This window comes from Phoenix dactylifera, chromosome 3 (genome assembly GCF_009389715.1).
Source record: "Phoenix dactylifera cultivar Barhee BC4 chromosome 3, palm_55x_up_171113_PBpolish2nd_filt_p, whole genome shotgun sequence".
Lineage (NCBI taxonomy): Eukaryota > Viridiplantae > Streptophyta > Magnoliopsida > Arecales > Arecaceae > Phoenix > Phoenix dactylifera.
In genome coordinates, this window is record NC_052394.1 from 5,904,411 (window position 1) to 5,925,464 (window position 21,054).

The 21,054-nt window shown below is 39.9% G+C and overlaps 4 protein-coding genes across 5 annotated transcripts; 2 read left to right on the forward strand and 2 right to left on the reverse strand.

Moving 5' to 3' along the window:
* Nucleotides 1–1,972: 1,972 nt before the first annotated feature.
* On the forward strand, nucleotides 1,973–7,150 carry LOC103717604 (pentatricopeptide repeat-containing protein At3g62890-like). Its single transcript, XM_008806060.4, has one exon. The coding sequence runs from the start codon at nucleotides 2,248–2,250 to the stop codon at nucleotides 4,633–4,635; it is 2,388 nt and encodes a 795-aa protein (XP_008804282.3). The 5' UTR covers nucleotides 1,973–2,247; the 3' UTR covers nucleotides 4,636–7,150.
* Nucleotides 6,203–9,756, reverse strand: LOC103717577. 2 transcript variants are annotated; one of them, XM_039124386.1, is made up of 6 exons: nucleotides 9,380–9,756; nucleotides 9,187–9,311; nucleotides 8,897–9,085; nucleotides 8,719–8,770; nucleotides 7,862–8,614; nucleotides 6,203–6,514 (listed from the first exon to the last, which is right to left on the reverse strand). In XM_039124386.1, exons 1-5 carry the CDS (start codon nucleotides 9,647–9,649, stop codon nucleotides 8,519–8,521), a joined length of 732 nt encoding a protein of 243 aa, XP_038980314.1. In that variant the 5' UTR covers nucleotides 9,650–9,756; the 3' UTR covers nucleotides 6,203–6,514; nucleotides 7,862–8,518. The 2 variants fall into 2 exon arrangements, with proteins under 2 accessions (XP_038980314.1, XP_026664437.2); XM_026808636.2 differs by having other exon boundaries at nucleotides 6,203–6,588.
* A 721-nt stretch (nucleotides 9,757–10,477) lies between these two features.
* On the reverse strand, nucleotides 10,478–13,517 carry LOC103717605 (putative pentatricopeptide repeat-containing protein At1g56570). The gene is made up of 2 exons (XM_008806061.4): nucleotides 12,850–13,517; nucleotides 10,478–12,104 (listed from the first exon to the last, which is right to left on the reverse strand). Exons 1-2 carry the CDS (start codon nucleotides 13,468–13,470, stop codon nucleotides 10,893–10,895), a joined length of 1,833 nt encoding a protein of 610 aa, XP_008804283.3. The 5' UTR covers nucleotides 13,471–13,517; the 3' UTR covers nucleotides 10,478–10,892.
* Nucleotides 13,518–16,642: 3,125 nt separating this feature from the next.
* LOC103717606 (putative UDP-rhamnose:rhamnosyltransferase 1) lies at nucleotides 16,643–18,016 on the forward strand. Its single transcript, XM_008806062.2, has one exon. It carries the CDS (start codon nucleotides 16,643–16,645, stop codon nucleotides 18,014–18,016), a length of 1,374 nt encoding a protein of 457 aa, XP_008804284.2.
* Nucleotides 18,017–21,054: the final 3,038 nt, after the last annotated feature.

The following is a 21,054-nucleotide window of genomic DNA, read 5'->3' on the forward strand; positions in this document are numbered from 1 at the left end:
TCAAAGTATAGATTAGTAAAAATATTATACAAATATTATTTATATGCATCCTTTCATATTTTATCAAACATATCAGAGAACCGATCCACCTGACCATCCATCCTTTTTTCAATCCACCATTCATACCAAACAAAGAGTAAAAGGTCTAGCATCAATCATTGATAATGCATTAGCTTTCATTCGGAAGCATCACATACATGGGCCCTCTATCGTTACTATCATTACATTCCCTGAAGTTTATCACATAATGATTGGTGCTTAAGATAAACAAGAAATACAAAGCATTGGCATTGATAAAAAAACAAAAAACAAAAAAATTACAGCATGAAAAGCTCAGAGTTCAGCATATACTCCGGGACTTTTGCATATAAAATGAGTAGATGTTTAGTGCTATATCACTGTGGTACTTCCATGGAAATCATTCGTTTGAACAATTCCTCACATATTTCTACGTTCCACTTATCCATCTTCAAATGTGTCATGTCCAACACCTGTGGATAAGAAATGATTTAAAACCATGCAACTCTGTCCTCTCTATTAAAGATGAGAAATTTTACGTATATACTGATTTTTTTATAGATGAAAATGTATATTGAAATTAATAATACAGATATGCTTAATTGGATATGAAGCATTTTTTTGCTCAAGTCTTGGTTATCGGGTCCATGCGTTAGGCTTTCTTACCAAACAAGTACGTGCACTTAGTGATGAAATGCATTGACGAGCCCCTTCTAGCATTGGGCTGTCGAATGGACCTAATGGCTTGAGCTCAGCTCTAGGGGAGCTTGAGTTAAACTTGGCTTGAAGCTAAACGAGCCAACGTCGAACTAGTAAAATAGGCTGAAAATTAATTTTCAAGCTGAGATAAAAATTGACCTAGCTCGGTTAGACTTGATTGCATAAGATTTAAAAATATTTATATTATAATATATATAAAATATATAAATATATATATAAAGCTAATATTCAACGAGTTGGGCTAAATGAACTAAGCTAAGTCTAAACATAAAAATTCCACTTTATAGGGGTTCATGTTCAATGGGTTTGACTAAATAGGTTGGACTAAGTCTAAATATAAAAATTCTATTTTATATATAAGAGAATATATATAAAAAATTGAAATATATGTATACACACACATATATAGGTTGAATCAGATATGTTTGAATCGATTGTCTAAAAATACAACTGAGACTGAACCGAACATTTTTAGTTAAAGACTTTCTCAAATCGACACCAAACTTAGTTTTAAAAAAATAAATATAAACTGAATTGAAGAGACTAGTATGGATCGGGTTCACAGTTTGGTTAATTTTTTTCACACCCCTAATTGATTGTTGTTTGAGCTATATTCACTTAGGATGATGCTTCTAGGGTCATGCTCCATAGAGCGTAGTTCTTATTTTCTTGAGGTCGCTAACCACCTACTGTACCAATAAAAAATCCTATGGCTTGTAGTGTTAGTAGTAATTTTACATAAATAGAGTTGTCCATAATAGTTATCTTATATGAGGGTTTATCTGTAATTGTATTTTTTTTTGGGACAACAACCAAAATTTGCCTATTTTTGTCCCATTGCGATACTTATACCATATGAAGGATTATATTTTTACATAAATGTGTAACTTGGGTGGAAAATGGTATACCAACTTTCTGGACTTTAGTTTAATTATAATATTTACATTTTATGAGGGTTATGTGTAAGTATATATTTTTTTCATTTCAAATTGACAAAGTTTAATTGTAAATATTTATATGTCATAAGGAGTTATGTGTAAATATGTAATATTCCATCGGTAGCTGGCAATCAAATTAATAACATTGCCGACTTCAGTTTAATTAAAATATTAACATTTGATGAGGGGTTATGTGTAAATGTGTTATTTTTCATCTAAAGTCGGCAGCCCAATGCCCCCTTCGACGAATTTTCTTAACTGTTATATTCAAACTTTATGAGGGGTTATGTGTAAATGTGTAATGGAACATCGTAAGTCGGCAACTTGGGCGCCGTAGTTGGCTCAACGTGACCGGCCTTTGCGGTCTATTACCGGATCCGGTTCGTGTAAACCAAATTCGACTGGCATGCCGAATTAAATCAATGTAATAATATTACGTTCCTCTCGAACTTAAACTAAAGTCAACAATTATATTGCCGACATTTGATCAGTTTTAATACGAGTTTAAAGTCCCTTCCCGCTTTCTCCCTCTTACCATCCCTCTGTTCGAGTCCTTGCTCTCTATTTATCTATGACTTTGGGGAGAATCCATCTCTACTCGGCCCTCAAATCCTCCCTAAATCGAAATCCTGGCATTAAACCCACCATCAATCTCTCCATCCTTGAATCCCGCCTTCAAAGATGCCGGAATCCCAGAGAATTCCTCCAAATCCATGCCCAAATGACCATCACCGGCTTCATCAAGGACACCTTCGCTGCAAGCCGTCTCCTTAGTTTCTCCACCAACTCCTTCTTCTTCGATCTCGACTACTCTCGCTGGCTCCTCCACCAGATTGAGAACTCCAATGCGTTCATATGGAACACCCTTATGAGAGCCTACATGCAGAGGAATTCGCCCCAAAACTGCCTCCACTTGTACAAATTGATGCTGAGGAGCGATTCAGTACCGGATAATTATACTCACCCAATTGTAATCCAAGCTTCGGCTATTCGATTTTCGGAATTTGAAGGAAAGCAGATTCATTGCCATGTTTCAAAATTTGGTTTCGATTCAGATATCTACGTGTTAAACACTTTGATCAACATGTATTCAGTCTGTGGGAACCTGCGTCATGCTCGACTCGTGTTTGATAAAAGTCTCATCTTGGATTCTGTTTCTTGGAACTCGATTCTCGCAGCATATGTCCAGGCTGGTGATGTTGAGGAAGCGGTTCAAATATTTAATCAGATGCCAGAGCAGAACACTATTGCTGCGAATTCTATGATTGCTTTGTATGGTAAATGTAATAGGGTGGATGATGCTCGTATGTTGTTCGATGGAATGGATGCAAGAGATATTGTCACATGGACTGCTATGATTTCTAGTTATGAGCAGAATGGGTTGTTTGCTGAGGCATTGAAGATGTTTACTCAAATGAATAGTTATGAAATTTTGGTGGATGAGGTTGTGATGGTGACTGTGCTATCAGCTTGTTCGCAATTGGAGGCAGTTAAAGAAGGAGAAGTGATTCATGGGCTGATTGTTAAAGTTGGGCTTGACTCTTATGTTAATCTTCAGAATGCTTTGATTCACATGTATTCAAGCTGTGGAAATATTAATGCAGCGCGACAATTGTTTGAGTTGGGTGATTACTTGGACCAAATATCTTGGAATTCTATGATATCTGGTTATTTGAAGTGTGGGCTCGTGGAGGAAGCTAAGGAATTCTTTGATGCAATGCCTCAGAAGGATGTGATCTCATGGAGCACTATGATTTCAGGTTATGCTCAACATGATCAATTCTCAGAGACACTGGAACTTTTCAATGAGATGCAAGTTAGAGCAATTAGGCCAGATGAGACTACTTTGGTGAGCGTCATTTCAGCTTGTGCTCGTTTATATGCTCTAGAGCAAGGAAAATGGGTTCATGCATATATAAGAAAGAATGATTTTAGGATTAATGTGTTTATCGGGACAACTCTTATAGACATGTACATGAAATGTGGATACCTGGAAACTGCATTGGAGGTTTTCAATGAGATGGAGAAAAGGGCCACTTCTACTTGGAATGCAGTTATATTAGGGCTGGCTATGAATGGGCTTGTTAAAGAATCTCTGGAGAAATTCTCAGAAATGGAAAGGTGTGGAGTGGTGCCAAATGAAATAACTTTTGTTGGAGTTTTGGGAGCTTGTCGACATGCAGGCTTGGTAGATGAGGGGCGGAGGTATTTTAACTCAATGCAGCAAATTTACAAAATAATACCCAATATTAAGCACTATGGATGCATGGTTGATCTCCTTGGCCGTGCAGGCTTGCTTAATGAGGCTGAGGAGCTGATCGAGAGCATGCCTATGTCTCCTGATGTAGCTACTTGGGGTGCTTTGCTTGGTGCTTGCAAGAAGCATGGTGGCACTGAGATAGGAGAGAGAGTAGGAAAAAAGCTCATTGAACTCGAACCTCAGCATGATGGGTTCCATGTTCTCTTATCTAATATATATGCTTCAAAAGGGAGGTGGGATGATGTCATGGAGCTCAGGGGCATGATGAAACAACGAAGGGTCATAAAAACACCAGGCTGCAGCATGATAGAATCCAATGGTGTTGTTCATGAATTCTTAGCAGGCGATGGATCTCACCCACAAATAAAAGAGATTGATGAGATGCTTGATGAGATGGCTAGGAGATTGAAGATGGAAGGCTATCGACCAGACACTACAGACGTCGCCTTTGATATTGAAGAAGAAGAGAAGGAAACTACTCTTTATAGGCACAGTGAGAAGCTTGCCATTGCCTTTGGGCTTATCAGCACATGTCCGCCAATCCCAATTAGGATAATGAAAAATTTAAGGATATGCAATGATTGTCATGCTGTAGCTAAGATCATATCCAGAACTTTTCAACGTGAGATTGTGGTGAGGGATCGCCAACGCTTTCACCACTTCAAACAAGGTGTATGCTCGTGTTCTGATTATTGGTAGTATGTTATTAATTGAGATGCATATTTAAGGAGGCAACAAATTGGTCTTGAAGACAAGCATGGATTTCATGAATGAGATAAAATCAATGATATATTCAGTCCATTCATGGTAAAAATGAAAGAAAATCTTCCATGTTTTTTGGTAGGACAGGATTAAATTATCCAGAATGGCAACATGCAGAGTAAATGGACTGCTGGTGCAGGGTTGGCATTCTTCAAGCTACTGCTGACCGTCAAAGCTGCAAAACTACTTGAAAGTTAACAGTGCACCTGAGTTTCACCTTTTCAGTGCCACCAAATCTCAGCCTGTCTAATCTGAGGCTCACAAAAATGGGATGCCTTCCCAAATTTGAGATGCTCAAGGAGAAATGATGTGGCTCATCTTCTTTGGATGCTCATGGCCCGCTGGTGCTCACAAAGATCATTGGAGAGATGCTGTACAGGACAACGTTGTCTAGCTTTCACAACTCCAGTTAGAAAAAAATGATCCAATGAGAAGAAATTGATAGCTAGGGAAGCATTTTTTTCGCTAAATAATGCAGGGAATTTTGCTAAATAATTGCAGCAGAATGTACCGAAAGGAGTTTACTCCAGTATAGCAAGCAGCTCTTGAAGCGTATAACATGGTGTAAAGAAGAACTGGGGCTTGCCACAATTGGTTGGGCAGCTCAGGGAAGGGAAAGGAGAGAATTCCAATTTGTTTTGCAGGCATTCTGATGTGACTATTTTCTGTGTTGACGTTCAGAGGTTGCTACAGCAACTATTGCAGCAACTAGTCCAGCAACAATTGAACTGCTGGCTCTCTCGAGGTGCACTAAATTCTGCTAAATTCCTCTCAAAACCTAGTTGCTGAAACATGATATTGTTTCATGGATATGCATCCGGGAGTGTGTATATGACATCATGATAAATGGTCACATGACCTGGAGGCCTAGTTTTGCTCTGCTTCCAGGAAGAAATAGAAAGGAGGATAACCTGGAAGCCTTCTTTAGCTGACAAATTTCGGATGTCACTTTTACCCTTGATTTGTTCATAATGGAAAGATTAATCTGTTGGCATGTACAAAGTGCAAACCTTATTATGTAACAAGTGCTGAAGCAAATGCTCTTCATTTAATTGCATAAGAAATTATATCTGTCCCTCTTTCCTATTCAAATTGACCTCATTCACTCTATATCATTGTTACCTTAAGCTCTGCTCCTTGTTGATTTTATTTTTTTTGTCTATATGTGCTGTCAAGTTATTGCTGCTTTGGTGATGCGACAACTTGCTTATGGTTATTAGTAGATTCTAAAACGCCCTGCACCTTACTTCAGGACTTCCCACTATTTTTGTCTACCATGGTACATGAGCACTAAACTAACATTTGGTTGTGGAATAAATTTTGAACGAAGTATCACTTTTGGAGAGATATAAGCTTACTCTGTGAAATAAGAGGATTTTGGTATTTGCTTAGAAAAACAAATGCAGAAAATAAATAGAGAGAATAAGATGCATTCAATTTCAAGATATTTTGAATTTTATCATAAAGATAAAATTGCCCTCCTTTTTTTTTTTTTGAGGTAGCAGCAAAGGCCCTATCGAGACTTTTGAAAAATAGACTCATTGCACCTCAGCTTCATGGATTTGCACCAACTGAGTAGGAAAGGCAATCGATTGCATTGATTTGAGATTTCTTTGGAATGTAAACAATCTATGTTGTTATTTATCCAGGAGACCACTGTAGCTGACTCTCCTTCGAGAACAATGCCTTCTAAATGAACCGAACTGATTGCATTCTTCATGTGGAACAGAGTGCGAACATAGAGCAGCATATAAGGTCACGGCTTAGTAATCCCAAATTACGTATCCTGCCGCTGCGCTCTCTTGCCCTCCCACATCTGAAGGACATGTGGTCTTGTATCATAATCAGCTATCAAAATCCTGGAAGCTAATTACTTATTGTTCCTCTTTTCTGAAAAAAAATGGATGGGTGAAAGCTGACACATAATAATGTTATAGAAATGGGAATTGTACCAACTCAGCTGGCTGGCACCCTCCAAATACTCATGAATTCTAATATTTGATGCAAAAGGATGTTCAAAAATAATTTTTTAAAAAAAATAAAAAAAATTATCCAGGCTTGTTATTGTTGTGTGCACATTTTTCATGACCTCTTAAAAAAGCCATACTCATGCACATTGGGTGCTTGATAACTCTATTCAGACCATTGAGATGACCAAGTACAGCTAAATTGCTTTAGCGTTAATTATCATCTTAATAAGAGTCAACAAGAAAGATGGCTCACAATTAATTTACCAAATTCAACTCAAAGGAAGAATCTTAGGTTTTGTCTATGCTGCCTTTGAGAGTCTTTAATTTGAGTTCGTGAGTTTATCTTTTTCCTTGATTCAAATTTTAGAGTTTGAGAATTAGACTTTTCTAATTTTTTAGAAACTAAAAGGAAAAGTAAGGGGATAAATAGTGAAAATCAAGAAAGTAGGACTTCCCCTATTGGTATGAAGAACTTGAGAAATCTTATAAGAACAAAAATTCCTAATTCCATAATTGCAAAAATTTTATTGATATTTAATGCAAACTAAATGCCCATTCATATGAAATCATAACTTATGTATTCAAAATGCTTAGACAATCATAAAATTATTGTAAAACAATTTTATAATTTGATTTAGCTTAATTAATGGCATTAAGATACCAGAGAAAATCATTTACAAATAAGCTTATCCATTTATGGTCACCCAAACCAATTTAGTTTCTTCTCCCATTCATGTTAATGTTACTACAAACAAAATTAAAGTGTGTTGCTGATAAATAGTCCGCAATGTTTGTACAAAAAAAATCTAAAGTTTTGATATTAAATATCTAATGATGTACATGGTTTTCATTGTTTATTTTTTTTTGCTTTCTGGTATATTTTCTTTTCATTTATAATATTGTGCTCTATTGTAAACAACTATCTTTTTGAATAATAAACAATAATTTATGCGCTTTGTTGATTTTGATTGGAGTAAAAGACAAAAAAAAATGCAAGAAAAGAATATAGAAAGAGGATTAATAAAAATATTATTTAGCTTGCAAGGTTCCTTAGATTTATTGTTCCATGGATTAAAAAATTGCAAAATATTTTATATCGGTGATATAAAATTACCTTCGGCAAACAGGTTCAGAGGATATATAGCTCTAGATTTATTTCAAAATACTTGATAGTGGCGTTGAAGAAAAAGTACCTCACACTAATTCCATTCTTATTTATAGCTTGATTATTGCACCGGTCGAGTTCCAAAAAATACCTTCCACCAATATCATTATTGTTTATAGCTCAATCATGGTTCACCATGCAGACTGTTAAAATATTGCTAAAAATTATTAGAGATCCCACTATATGGATTCCCAAGTAATAGTTGAGATCTGAGCTCTTCCATCCTCTATGCCAAATTCCCAATGAGTCCTTATATGAATCCTAGTTGGTGAGTTCTAGCAATGTTCCATCACTGTTCCTGATCAGCAGCTGCTTTGCATCTCTCTCTCTCTCTCTCACTCTCTTTCCATCTCTCCCTTCTTCTATGTTTCCATTTCTCCCATCTCTGATTAGTTGCCTATATTGCACAAAATTAGTTGCCTTTGAGCTCAAACTCCGAGATCAACAAATGATAATTAGCACTTCATTCGCAACGACATCTTCTCTATGGGGTTGATGTCCTCTTCCTCAGGGAAAAGGAACCAGAGGAAGTTCTCTTCCCAACAGTATCATAATGGAGCTTTCTAAACTTTGCAAGGATGGAAATAAAACTTACACTCCCAACCCAAAGAACAAGCCTCCAAAATCCAGCACATCTTACAGTCCTCCATACTTGCAACAATACATAATTTTCACTTGTATTGGACTACTTAGCATCAGCTACGACTTTCAGCCATCTTGACAAATTAATCAAGAATGGCACGTAAACAAAATAACATGTGGCGGTCCAACTGATTAACCCCTGCAAGTAGTGGAAAATCGTTTATTTCAGTTCTCGTACAAATCAATTGTAGGACCAGTCTTCCAGAAACTTAGCAATCTCTTACTGATTACAAGACTGCTTACCTCTCCGAATAGTTGGATGTCAGCGCTGGGGTAATTCCAGAGGTGAAACAACCTACGAAAATCCAAAGATTTAGAAACACCAGTCAATGTCAACATGATCTGCAGCAGTCTTTCATTAAGGAAAAGAGAAAAAAAAACAAATGGGATTTGAGCATGTTGTTAGAAATGTATGCCTCACTTGATTAATGGGACCTCAGCAAGAATGCATGCAAGACCAACAAAGCAAGCCAAAGCAAAACCTTGCCATGTACCATCCAGGAATAACCATATAAACTCTGCCAGAGCAAATAAAATGTAGGCTTCGATATTGCTGGGGACTCCACCTTTGTACATTTCAGCACTTAATTCAATGAATACCACGAGTGTTCTGATCATCAAAGAACAGTTAATTGAATAGACCATGCTCCATGTTTTTGCTTCTTCAAAAAGGTTGAGAAGATGGGGGGAAAAAAAAACCTAAACACATACATCAGAGAAAGTGCAGTTCTCTCCAGGTTTCCCACTGGAGCCTTTGATCTGGAAGGGAACCTTTCATCCAAAAAGAGTTGCAACAGGCCAACAGTGCAGTAAAAGGCTCCAAGCAAAGGAGGAACCTAGTCCACTAGATCAATGAATGAACAGAGTAGAATCAATGCTAGAATAGTAGAGAAGAATTTCTTACCCAGATGTTGGTATGCAGAGGGCCTATATCAATTGCTCCATTTTGGTACATTAAAAGCTTCACCCTCGAATGGAGACCATCAACAAGAGGACCCAAGATGAAACCTGATCCGAATAATGAGAAAGAAATGGAAGGCCAGGTGTCCTTAAGGCCCTTCTTGTTCACCTTCCTCAGACAGCACAGGGTGTTGTGGAGAGAGCAGGACTTGAAATGGCGAAAGGAACTTGGTGGGAAAGAAGGATGGGAGGTCAAGGCTCCGAAGGATTGCATTCTTCTCTTTCTTCAAAGCCTCAGGCATCTCAAGACAAGGAGAAAAAGAAAAAAAAATACAAGAGGTGGCCTGAGCTCTTTGGCTGTTATTCAGGAAGACCAAAAGATCCAACTGACCACAAGGGAAAGAAGATAAACGAGAGGCTGTTGTTTTCACTTGAACTTATCTTGTGCGGTGACCACCCCATGCCCATCATACATGGGGGCCAATTGCACTTCGAGCTGAGCTCAGAGCCAAACTTTAACTCAGAAGTAGAAGTCAAGAGAGTCGACTCAGACTTGGGGAGTTCTTTACTGCCTGACTACCACACTATCGTTTGTTTCTCCCAGACCTACATCAACCACTCCTTATCCATACATGACAGAAGGCTTGAGTTGCTTGTTTCTCTATATTGTTTTCTAGCTAAGATATGATCATAGCAAGATACAAGGCCCTCTTCCCAAGCCAACAACAATGTATCACTCCCTGATCTACTCCACACCCCTTCAAAATTCCAGCAGGCCACTAAAGACCACTTCCCAGCCCCTCCAGATATATTAACACCACCTCTAACTCTCAGCCACCCCATCCTATCCAAACTGGAGTTTTGCCCAAAGCTGCACCAGGAAATACATTAAATTAAGCTTAAGCCAGAATATAGCTGAAATTATACATGGTATTGCCCCAGAGTTCCGTAATTTAGCAGTACTTGTTAAATGGATCGAGGCTTTTTTGAACATTCAGTTTTACTTCCGATGTTCTTGTTACTTGGGCTGTGTGGTGCATAAGAATCATCATCTCAGCTAAATACCTCATCAGATTAAACTGCTAATGATACATCTCAACAATTACATTGGAAAGTACCAGGTATTGGGAGTAGATTTATATAATATCTTTAACATGAGTAAACATGAACACTGTTACACGGTATCATACAACAGATCATTTTGGGCATTCGTATGCTTGGCATAATAATAATCATTTTCTCCTATGAATCAAAAGAAAATACAGCATGTTAAAGAATATAAATAAACAAATTTAGCTTGTTATTAAGCCCGACAATTCACTTGAAAGAATGAATTGTGGAAAGAATGAGTAATTTTCCATATCTCTTTTTCATCAGCAGCATCCAATCTTCCTCTCTGTTATGTGAGAAAGATCTCATGATGAGTGGCCTTTTTTGCTAGCTGATTCATAGAAGTGTTCTTGTTGTGAAACCACAGAGTCCTTGTCTTGGTGACAATATGCAATTGTTTCACATTGTTACGTCACTTCTTCCAAATCATGCAGCAACCCATCTGAATTATAGTCACATTCAACTTCAGTCATGTGCTGAACCAGCATTTCTAATATCTCATAAACCAGATCAACATAAGGATTGCTTCTGTCACCAGCAACAAAGCTGCATACCTTATTCCTCACTTCAATCCAACTCATTCCTGCCTCCTTCTTACTCCCCATCCCCCTCAGCAACCTCCTAGTCTCTGCAAACTCGCCCCATTCACTTCCAGCAGCATATATGTTTGAGAGTAAGACATAAGTCTTGGTCTCCTCTGGCTTCAAATCCATTATCTTCTGAGCAGCCAACCTACCCAAACCCACATTATTGTGCATCCTGCTGGCCCCAAGCAAAGCACCCCAAATTGATTCATCAGCTTCAAAAGTCATTTCTTTTATCAACTCATAAGCCTCCATAAGCCTTCCTGCTCGGCCTAGAAGATCGATAACGCACCCATAAACCTCGCTATTAGGAGGAATATCGTATCCAGTACGCATCGCATCAAAGTATTTCAAGCCTTCATCTACTAATCCAGCATGGCTGCAAGCACTTATAACAACCATAAACACCACATGGTCTGGTTGGATTCCTAGATTAATCATCTCATCAAAAAGGTCCATCGCCTCCTTCCCATATCCATTTATTCCATATCCAATCATCATAGAAGTCCACGAGATCAAATCCTTCTGATTCATCTCGCTGAAAATCTCTCTTGAGTCAGCTATGCTTCCACACTTTGCATACATATCTACAAGGGCATTAGCCATTTGGAGGTTCCCAGTGAACCCTCTTCTGACTATAGCCCCATGGACTTGCTGCCCACAATGTAGGACTGCAAGATCTGCGCAAGCTGATAGAATGCTAGTAAAAGTAAAGCAATTTGGTTGCAGATCTTCTGAACCTATCTCGAGAAATAGTTGCAGGGCTTCCTGTGAATTGTATCGCTGCAGCCCGGCAATCATGGCGTTCCAGGTGATCAAGTCCCTTTGTGGCATTTCATTGAAGTACCTCCTAGCTTCTGCAAGGCTCATGCATCTGCAGTACATGTCAACCAAGGAATTGGCAACGGGAAGATTGAAGCCATGACCGGACTTCTCTACCATGACATGAAGTTGCTTCCCAAGTGTTAAGCTGCCAATTGAAGCACAAGCCCGAATTGCGATAGAACAAGTGAATGGATTCAGCTCCGCACCCTCCTGGTTTCAGTGGGAAATTTCATGTTAGACTGTACTTCAGCATCTTATCAACGCTAGCAATACTAAGTAGTAATTTTCCAAAAAAAATGTTCTAGTGAACGTTAAGTGACAGAATCCATTTGAGTCTTAATGGTTAGACTATAGTTGCTTATGTTCATTAGTTTACTTGGTTTTTTAATTTGGGTTCATAATCCACTTCGAGTAGGATGAGAAGTTTGTTCGAGTGATTTACATATTTAATTCATTCGAAGTTTGCCAATAATAAGGAATTAATCAAGAGGCATGAAATAAATAATTAAGAGCACTGCTGTCGATCACCAGTCAGATCACCGCTCACTTCACAGTACACAGCAGGTTAGTGATGTCAATTGGGTCCACCTACTACTTGATCATCAATTTCTATATCAAAGTGGTGAACGATGACATGGGAGATATTATATCCTACACAGCATACATCACGTGGTCATGCACGCTACTAATTACAGTTGCTCGCTTTTGAGATCTTATTCATGAAGCGCTCATCTTGATGCACTACTATAGAAATGGGTGGCTATAATTGGTGGTGTGCATGGCCATATGTTGCATGCAGTGTGCAATACAATTTCCCGTGTGGGTGACCATTTAATATTTTCTAAAAGTTAAATACGCTAAGAGGAGAAAGACTGAATCAAATAATGTTTGACTTGCTAGTAAACGCTTAATATAAAACTTTTAACTCGCCCATATCTTCATATTAACTCTTCACCTGGACCATTCGGCGGAACACCAGAACACCGGCGTACCCGTCGCCTCTGTGGGTGTATCCAGCGACCATGGTGGTCCACGAGACCGCCGTCCTCTCCGCCATTTCCTCGAACGCCTTCCGGGCCTCGTCCATGCCGTCGTCATCACTGCCGCCTCCGCATGATGCATAGACGTCGAGCAGCGCATTCTCCACGTACGTTCCCCGGTCCACGCCCCGCCGCACCGCCACCGCGTGCACCACCGCCCCGCCGCGGCGCCACCCCAGCCCCTTGCACGACGTCAAGACGCTGGACACGGTATACTCGTTGGGGCCCACGCCGTCGGCCGTCATCTGGCGGAAGGTCGCCCACGCGTCCTCGTGGCGGCCGTTGGACGCGTAGCCCGAGATCATGGCCGTCCACGCGACGACGTCTCGCTCGGGCATTTCGTCGAACATCCGGCGTGCCAGTGCGGGCGACCCTTGCGCGCAGAGGGATTTGATGAGGTTGGTGGCGGCAACTGGTGAGAGAACCGATGGGGTGGCGGGATTGGGCTTGTTAGGGCTATAATGGGCCTTTCTGAGTGGGCTTATTGTTCTTGGATTTGGATGGAAGAGTAAGATTGGGAAGGGAAATTTGGTCATTTCGTGGTTGCTTCTGATATGCGTGGAGGGATTGCAAGTAGAGGTCCATATACGACCTCCAAATTCCATAGTAGGTTCACCGATAGGTCAGGACCATCAATTAAGGGGAAGATGGGATCGTGATTACTTTGGAGCTCGAAATCTACCAATGGTGTTCGAATTCAGCTGCATGCATGTATATACATATACATATATACATATACATATACATATACATATACAGATACATATGTATACATACATACATACATATATATATATAGATATATATATATATATAGATATATATATATATATAGATATATGTATACATATACATATATATATATATAGATATATGTATACATATACATATATATATATATATATAGATATATATACATATATATACATATATATACATATATATATATATACATATATATACATATAGATATATATATATATATATATATATATATACATATATATACATATAGATATATATATATATATATATATATATATATATATATATATATATGTATACATACATACATATACATATACATATATATATATCTATGTATATACATCCATATATATATATATATATATATATGTATACATACATACATATATATATATATGTATACAGACATACATATATATATACATATACATACATACATACATACATATATATATGGGGATTGATAACCTACTCTTTGTTATGGTAGGTTATCAATCTACCCATTTTTCATTAGACAAAAAATACCCTTACTTTTTATAACTTTTAAGGATACTTTATGTCTTTTTACAATCTCACATTTACTCACCTTCTTAACCCCTCCAATTAATGCTCTCTCCCTCTCTCTCTCTCATACATATACATATACATATACATATATGGGGATTGATAACCTACTCTCTGTTATGGTAGGTTATCAATCTACCCATTTTTCATTAGATAAAAAATACCCTTACTTTTTATAACTTTTAAGGATACTTTATGTCTTTTTACAATCTCACATTTACTCACCTTCTTAACCCCTCCAATTAATGCTCTCTCCCTCTCTCTCTCTCTCTCATACATATACATATATATATACATACATATATACATACATGCACATACATACATACACATACATACATACATACACACATATACATACATACATACATACATACATATACATATATACATAGACATACATATATACATACATATACATACATGCATACGTATGTATGTATATACATGCATACACACACACGCCGGAGAGAGAGAGAGAGAGGGGAGAGAGCATTAATTGGGGGTTGAGAGAGTGAGTTAATGTGAGATTGTAAAAAGACATAAAGCACCCTTGAAAGTTACAACACATAAGGGTATTTTTTGTCCAATGAAAAATGGGTAGATTGATAACCTACCATAACAGAGAGTAGGTTATCAATCCCCATATATATATATATATGTATGTATACATACATATATATATATATATATACATATACATACATACATATCTACACACACATACATACACACACACATATATATAGGGAAAAAAAAGAGCAAAAGGGTCGCAGGTTCAACAAAACCTGGTGTTGAGTAGGATGGAATTGAAGTTATTGATATCTAATACCGAACGACATTGCTAAGCCAACCAATTTGGACCTTCAAATATGGATAAAATTATATATACACATAGGATGCTCTTTTACTTCGACTCAGTTACGGGGTATTAGTAGTCACAATGTGTGTTGGCTTTACTAGGAGCATCTTTTTGCTTGCTGCATATAAGTGTATATCATGCATCATTAAAACTAATTAATTCATATCGTAAGCAATTGTATATGAATCTTGAGGCATGCTAGGTGACATCTAGCAAGAAGAGTCAGCATGCCCCAACTAGAGAATTTCGACACTAATGGGAAACAGCCTATCTTAACATTCAAAGTCTCCTAAAGTTGTAACTATCAGATTAAATGTTATTGAGTTATTATTTCCTTGTCCTATTGTTATTAGAGTGCCAAATGATGTCGCTCCTAGAGCCAATCTATGCCCCACCAAAGAGATTGTTCCACAATAAACAAACAGTGAACATGTCATTAAATTCTCTCTTTTCCTTTTATTTACTATTACAGCTCCTAACCGGGTAGCTTTTCAGCTAACGTTTGGCCTTTGTTTTGACTACCGTTTAACAATTAGTGCTGCCTATTGGCCATTTTTAATTCTCAATCTCTACTTTTTGAATGCCAGCAAATCCTTAGCGTTTGATAATAAAAACATAAGTGTGTCCAAAACACACTCAAAATTAAATTTAAAAGAAAAACGGTTGGATCTTAATTGCTACATGACAAGCAAATTAAAAGCTAGGAATTAATTTTCAGTGGAATTTATGGATTTTTTTTATTATTATTTTTATTTTACAGAAGGATATTCTTTCTCTTAAATAGAAGATGAAGATTCATTTGAAGCCTTCTGGATTTCATGAAATAATATCTAATCTGCAGCCTTCTATAATATCCTAAGGATTGATTTTCTTAATTCAAAAACAAAGGGAAGCAAACCAGATTTAAGCATTTGTCACACACGGATGCAATCAAACGCATGCAATCCATACTTAAGTTATAAGAAAAAAAAATAAATTTTAAAATTATATTAGTAAAAATTATAAAAAATGATATCATACACAATGGCTTGTTGTGAGAGGAATTTAATAAGAAAAATGTTATCATAGTGGGATGGAATGTTTTAGTTTGAAAAACACCCACAATCAAGAACTCAAATTTGAATATTGATTAATTTTGAATGGTTTAATTTATTTGTGACAGAAGAGATGAATGCATCAAGCAAACAGAATAGGAAAGCAAAATAGAGGGGAGAAAGTGATATTCTACCTCGTTTATTTTTTTTACATAAAGAACCAATTTGCTAATTTCTCAAGTGTTTGTCCGAGCTTTGACTCAATTGAGATTGTAATTTCCAAATTCATCTGAAAAATTGGTAGACAAAATGTAGAGAGAAATCTACTAAAATTGAAAAAATAATATTCTTGTAGTTATGAATATTGCACCTGTATTCTAAGACACAGTAAGATACAGTGAAGATCACATTGTGAACTTTTAGCTTCGCCCGTTACAACAAGTCTTGGATTCTAGCGGCAACAATTTGCACCACCAAACCATGAGCAGCGGCGGCTCCCTTCACATCGTCGTGCTCCCATGGTTAGGCTTCAGCCACCTCAATCCGCTCCTCGAGTTGTCCAAGCGCATCGCCCGGCTCGGCCACCGCGTCTCCTTCCTCTCCACTGCAACCCTCATCCAGAGCATGGCCTCATCCCCCTCAGACATCCCCCCACTCTTCCTCTTTGTCCCCGTCGACTCCCCGGACTTCGATCCTGCCGACCGGAACTTGAAGGCCTTCCAGGAGTTCCTCTCTCGCTTCCTCGACACCGCCTCCCCTCCCCCGGACTGGATCCTCTTCGACGCCTTCACTTACTGGGCCCCCCGCGTCGCCGCCAGGCACGGCGTGCCGTCCGCCTACGTCAACCTCGTCGGCGCCGCCGCCAGCGCCTTCATCTGTCCGTTCTTCGCAGCGGCTGCCAACGGGATGGCCTCCCGGGTGACGCTCGACGAGCTCACCGCACCGCCCGACTGGGTGCCGTTCCCAACGTCGATGACCTACCGCCGCTTTGAGGCCCGGCAGGTCCTGCGCGACGTGTTCGAGCCGCAGGCCACGGGCGCCGCTGAGGACAATCAGGCCGGCGCGTCGGTCCGGGACTGCGATGTCGTTGCAATGCGGAGCTGCCCCGAGCTCGAGGGCGAATGGCTCGAGCTCCTCCAGCGGCTCTATGGGAAGCCGGCGCTCCCCGTCGGCCACTTTCCTCGCAGCCCCACCGCAGAAGACAACAGCAATGCAGCGGGCAGCGACAGCATCTTTGAGTGGCTAGACAACAAGGAAGCTGGTTCGCTGGTCTTTGTAGCCTTTGGAAGCCACGTTCGGTTTATGAGCACAGAACAAGCGCACGAGATCGCCCATGGATTGGAGCTTTCCAAGCTGCCCTTCCTCTGGGCCTTAGACCCCAGCGGCCCGGAGGGGCAGCTGCCCAAGGGTTTCGAGGACCGGACGCGAGACCGAGGACTGGTGTTCAAGGGCTGGGCCCCTCAGGTGAGGATCTTGGGGCACCCCTCGGTGGGGGGGTTCATGACTCACTGTGGCTGGAGCTCGCTCGTGGAGGCTCTCCAGTATGGGCTCGTTCTCGTTTTGCTGCCCTTGTTCGACGACCAGGGGCTCAATGCCCGGCTGATGGTGGACAAGAAGCTGGGGATGGAGGTTCCGAGGAACGACGAGGACGGGTCTTTCGCTCGGGAAGACGTGGCTGGGACGTTGAGGTTGGTAATGGTGGACAAAGAGGGGGAGGAGTGCAGGGTCAGAGCAAAAGAGATGGGTGGTGTTCTTGGGAACGAGGAGGTGGAGGACCGGCACCTGAAGAATTTTGTCGAGTACCTTAAGGACAATGGGCGCCGAGCGAGTAAGGCCCCTTTGGCTGAGGCTTAATGAATTTGGACGAAATGGGTGTCTTAGCGGGCTCAGAGTTTAATTTGTCGTTGATATAATAATCGGGAGAGCAAATAATGTACTTCTCGTTCTACTTTGAATGAAGTGCTCTCTACCGTCTTTCTCATAAAATATGACAACAGCTAATGTTCTTAAGTGAAACTATAATACAAAAGTTTGGGATATGACAATTGTAACTCAAACTCATGGGATCTAATAAGTTCCATGAGAGCAAAACTACTAAGTTGGAATTTACTTTTGTTATTTTCCAACTATCTGACTTATAAAATTAATTACCAAAACTTAGACTTATGAAATTCTGAAAAATGATCCAATCAACATCATTGTCAAAAAGAGAGAACTTGCTGCCTCCAAAACCCGGTTTGATGGGATTCTTAGGGCGTACCTGTCCTACCATATTTGGCTGAACAGGAACACCGGTATATTCGAGGGGAAGCGGTCGCCTCCGAGGTTGGTGGTGGATAGAGTGGCGCGACATATGAGGGAGGTTATTGCGGCTACCGCTGTGTTTTCTTCTGGGATAGCTAGGGACACCTGGGGTACTCTTCACGCTGTTTCAGCGCCCCGTTTTGTCCTTGTTTCTTGGGTACCCCCATCCCTTGGCTATCTCAAAGTAAACTTCGACGGTAGCAGGTCAGTGGATGGTGTGACTGGAGGGGTTGGATTTGTGATCAGGGACCACTATGGTAGGATGCTTGCTGCAGGAGGGCGGCGTACACCAGGGCTTACAGTAGTTGGGGCAAAGTTACGGGCTGCCTGGGAGGGTTTATCCTATGCCAGGCAGGTGCTTGGTGTCGAGCGGGTGTACCTTGAGGGGGATTCAGCGGTGGTGATCGACTGGATCCGGAGGGCGGACAGGTATGGTGATGGTCACCCCCTTATCCGGAAGACTCGCAGGATGGCTCAGTTGATGGGCGACTTTCAGGCAGATTACATATTTAGGCAGGCGAACAGGGCCGCAGACTGGGTCGCCTCTTTTGTTGCCCGGCACTCCGGGAATTTTTTATGGGCATCTGCATGAGACGTTCCTTCTGCTATGTTGTCATTACTTTCCCGTGATTTGGCTGGTTGTACTCATGTTAGACTTATATGAATGAGTAGCCATTTTTACCACAAAAAAAAAAAAATAAATAGATGGAAGACTGCTGGTGGATTCATGCTCGAAGAAGAATATCTGATCTGCACCGGTCGAAAGCTCAAAGGTTTGCTAGAATTGATCCAGCCAGGGGTCTTTGATGCTTAAGTCCAAGAATGAGGAGTAATGTAGAATAATATGAGATATATGCTTCATACCTTGAGCCTTCTTTTATAGATGGAAAGTTCTAATTCTACGGGATTTGATTCTTCAGAGTCCTAAATCAGGTGGAAAACTATTATTTGGCTTTCTTTACTAGGATTAGGCTATGAATTTGAGTCCAACTGAAACTTATCACTGTTATATCATGTGCCAGCTTGTGATAGATAAGCCTGATTTTAGCCGCATCAGAACTCACATTGGAACCTTTGTTTGGCCATCATTTGTCTTCCGCATAGTCTTAATATAATTAGTTTTTAGCATTTAGTATTTGATAAATTAATTGAATCGATAGGTAATGCTAGGACTCTCTATTTTATGCATGTGAAGAGCTTTCTTGTGGTGCAAAAAAGTATTATTTATCAAAATTAATTCAACATGCACGGAGATTTTTCTTAAGCAACAACATATAAGAAAGTAATTGAAAATCAAATTACCAAGTTAGTATTTATATTATTATAGAACATTGGGAGCTTTCTCATGTGCATGTAATAGATGCCTTGTTTTATTTCGATGCTTGAAGGAGTTGCAATAATTTTTTGGACTGGCAAGTAAAACAACCTTAGCTCGAGGTTTAATGATGTGTCCTCTTGTAAGCAAATATTTTTGTGACCAACACATAGCAGCCCAAAATATTTCCGTTTCCCTAATGTAAAGCACTGATATGGTCTGAATTTGTCAGCTTGAGACTGCTACCGACCAGACCAACCAATTAGACCAGCCGACCAGACCAGCCGACCAGACTAGCCGACTGAGCTGGCAGATCAATAATGACAATCAAACCGGTCAACTAGTATGCAAAGCGCATTAAAGGAAGTTAAAACTTGTTAAAGAAGGCAGTTACAAACATATGCATTTCTAAGGCGTTCCACGTGTCTAGATAGTTATTGCATGCCCGATGGTTATGACGTGCCTGTTCTTTTCAAACAATGGCTTTACGTTCATATCTCTATATATACACGATTTGGAGAATTTTCAGATATGCTTGTTCCTTTCTCCACTCCATTCTACATAATACATACTCTCATATGTTCACTATTTTATCAAAACTTGGCCTGATTTAAGCATTGGAAGTTCGGTTTTCTGCTTCATGCCGATTTTAATGGGGGCAAGCAACAAACCTACCTATTTTACCATTTCATCCAACCCATTCAGATTGTTGGATTTGGTGCAACCAACGCCATTGCTGGCTCGCAAGCGAAACACCTTAGCCCCCGGTTTAATACTTTTTTTTTCTTTTTTTTTTTTGTTGCTAAAACGGAAGTATCATACATAACGTGTACGAATACAGTCAAAAAAGTCAAAAAAACAGTATATCACAGAGAGCACTAGACAACTCCGCCTCTTTCACCTATAGGTGATCACCTGAATGGTTGGCGACAAAGGAAGCTACCCAATCAGCAGCCCCATCTGCCTCCCTAAACACATACCTCACCTGGATGACCATCCCATTCCGCAACATGGCCCGGATGTCCCTCAACAGGGGGTGGTGGTCGCCAGCCCCTCCTGAATCCTGCCCAGTCTATCCAATGGCTGTCGCCGAGTTGCCCTTTAGGATAATATCTCTAGCCTGCAACACACGACGCACATAACTCAGTCCAAACCAGGCTGCCTTCAGCTCCGCCTCTGGCATGGAGGTATCAAACAACCAGCAACCCCTAGAAGCAACAATCCTGGAGTCCGGGCCCCTGACAACAAAGGCCACACCCTCCCTTATGCCACC

Excerpts from the sequence above, each read along its gene's own strand:
- LOC103717606 (XM_008806062.2), top strand. The coding sequence starts at position 16,643 with ATGAGCAGCGGCGGCTCCCTTCACATCGTCGTGCTCCCATGGTTAGGC.
- LOC103717604 (XM_008806060.4), top strand. The coding sequence starts at position 2,248 with ATGACTTTGGGGAGAATCCATCTCTACTCGGCCCTCAAATCCTCCCTA.
- LOC103717577 (XM_039124386.1), bottom strand. The coding sequence starts at position 9,649 with ATGCAATCCTTCGGAGCCTTGACCTCCCATCCTTCTTTCCCACCAAGT. Across the intron at positions 9,086-9,186 it reads AGAACTGCACTTTCTCTGAT|AACACTCGTGGTATTCATTG; the intron begins GTATGTGTTTAG and ends TTTGATGATCAG. Across the intron at positions 8,615-8,718 it reads ACATCCAACTATTCGGAGAG|GGGTTAATCAGTTGGACCGC; the intron begins GTAAGCAGTCTT and ends CACTACTTGCAG.
- LOC103717605 (XM_008806061.4), bottom strand. The coding sequence starts at position 13,470 with ATGACCAAATTTCCCTTCCCAATCTTACTCTTCCATCCAAATCCAAGA. Across the intron at positions 12,105-12,849 it reads TGTTCCGCCGAATGGTCCAG|GAGGGTGCGGAGCTGAATCC; the intron begins GTGAAGAGTTAA and ends CACTGAAACCAG.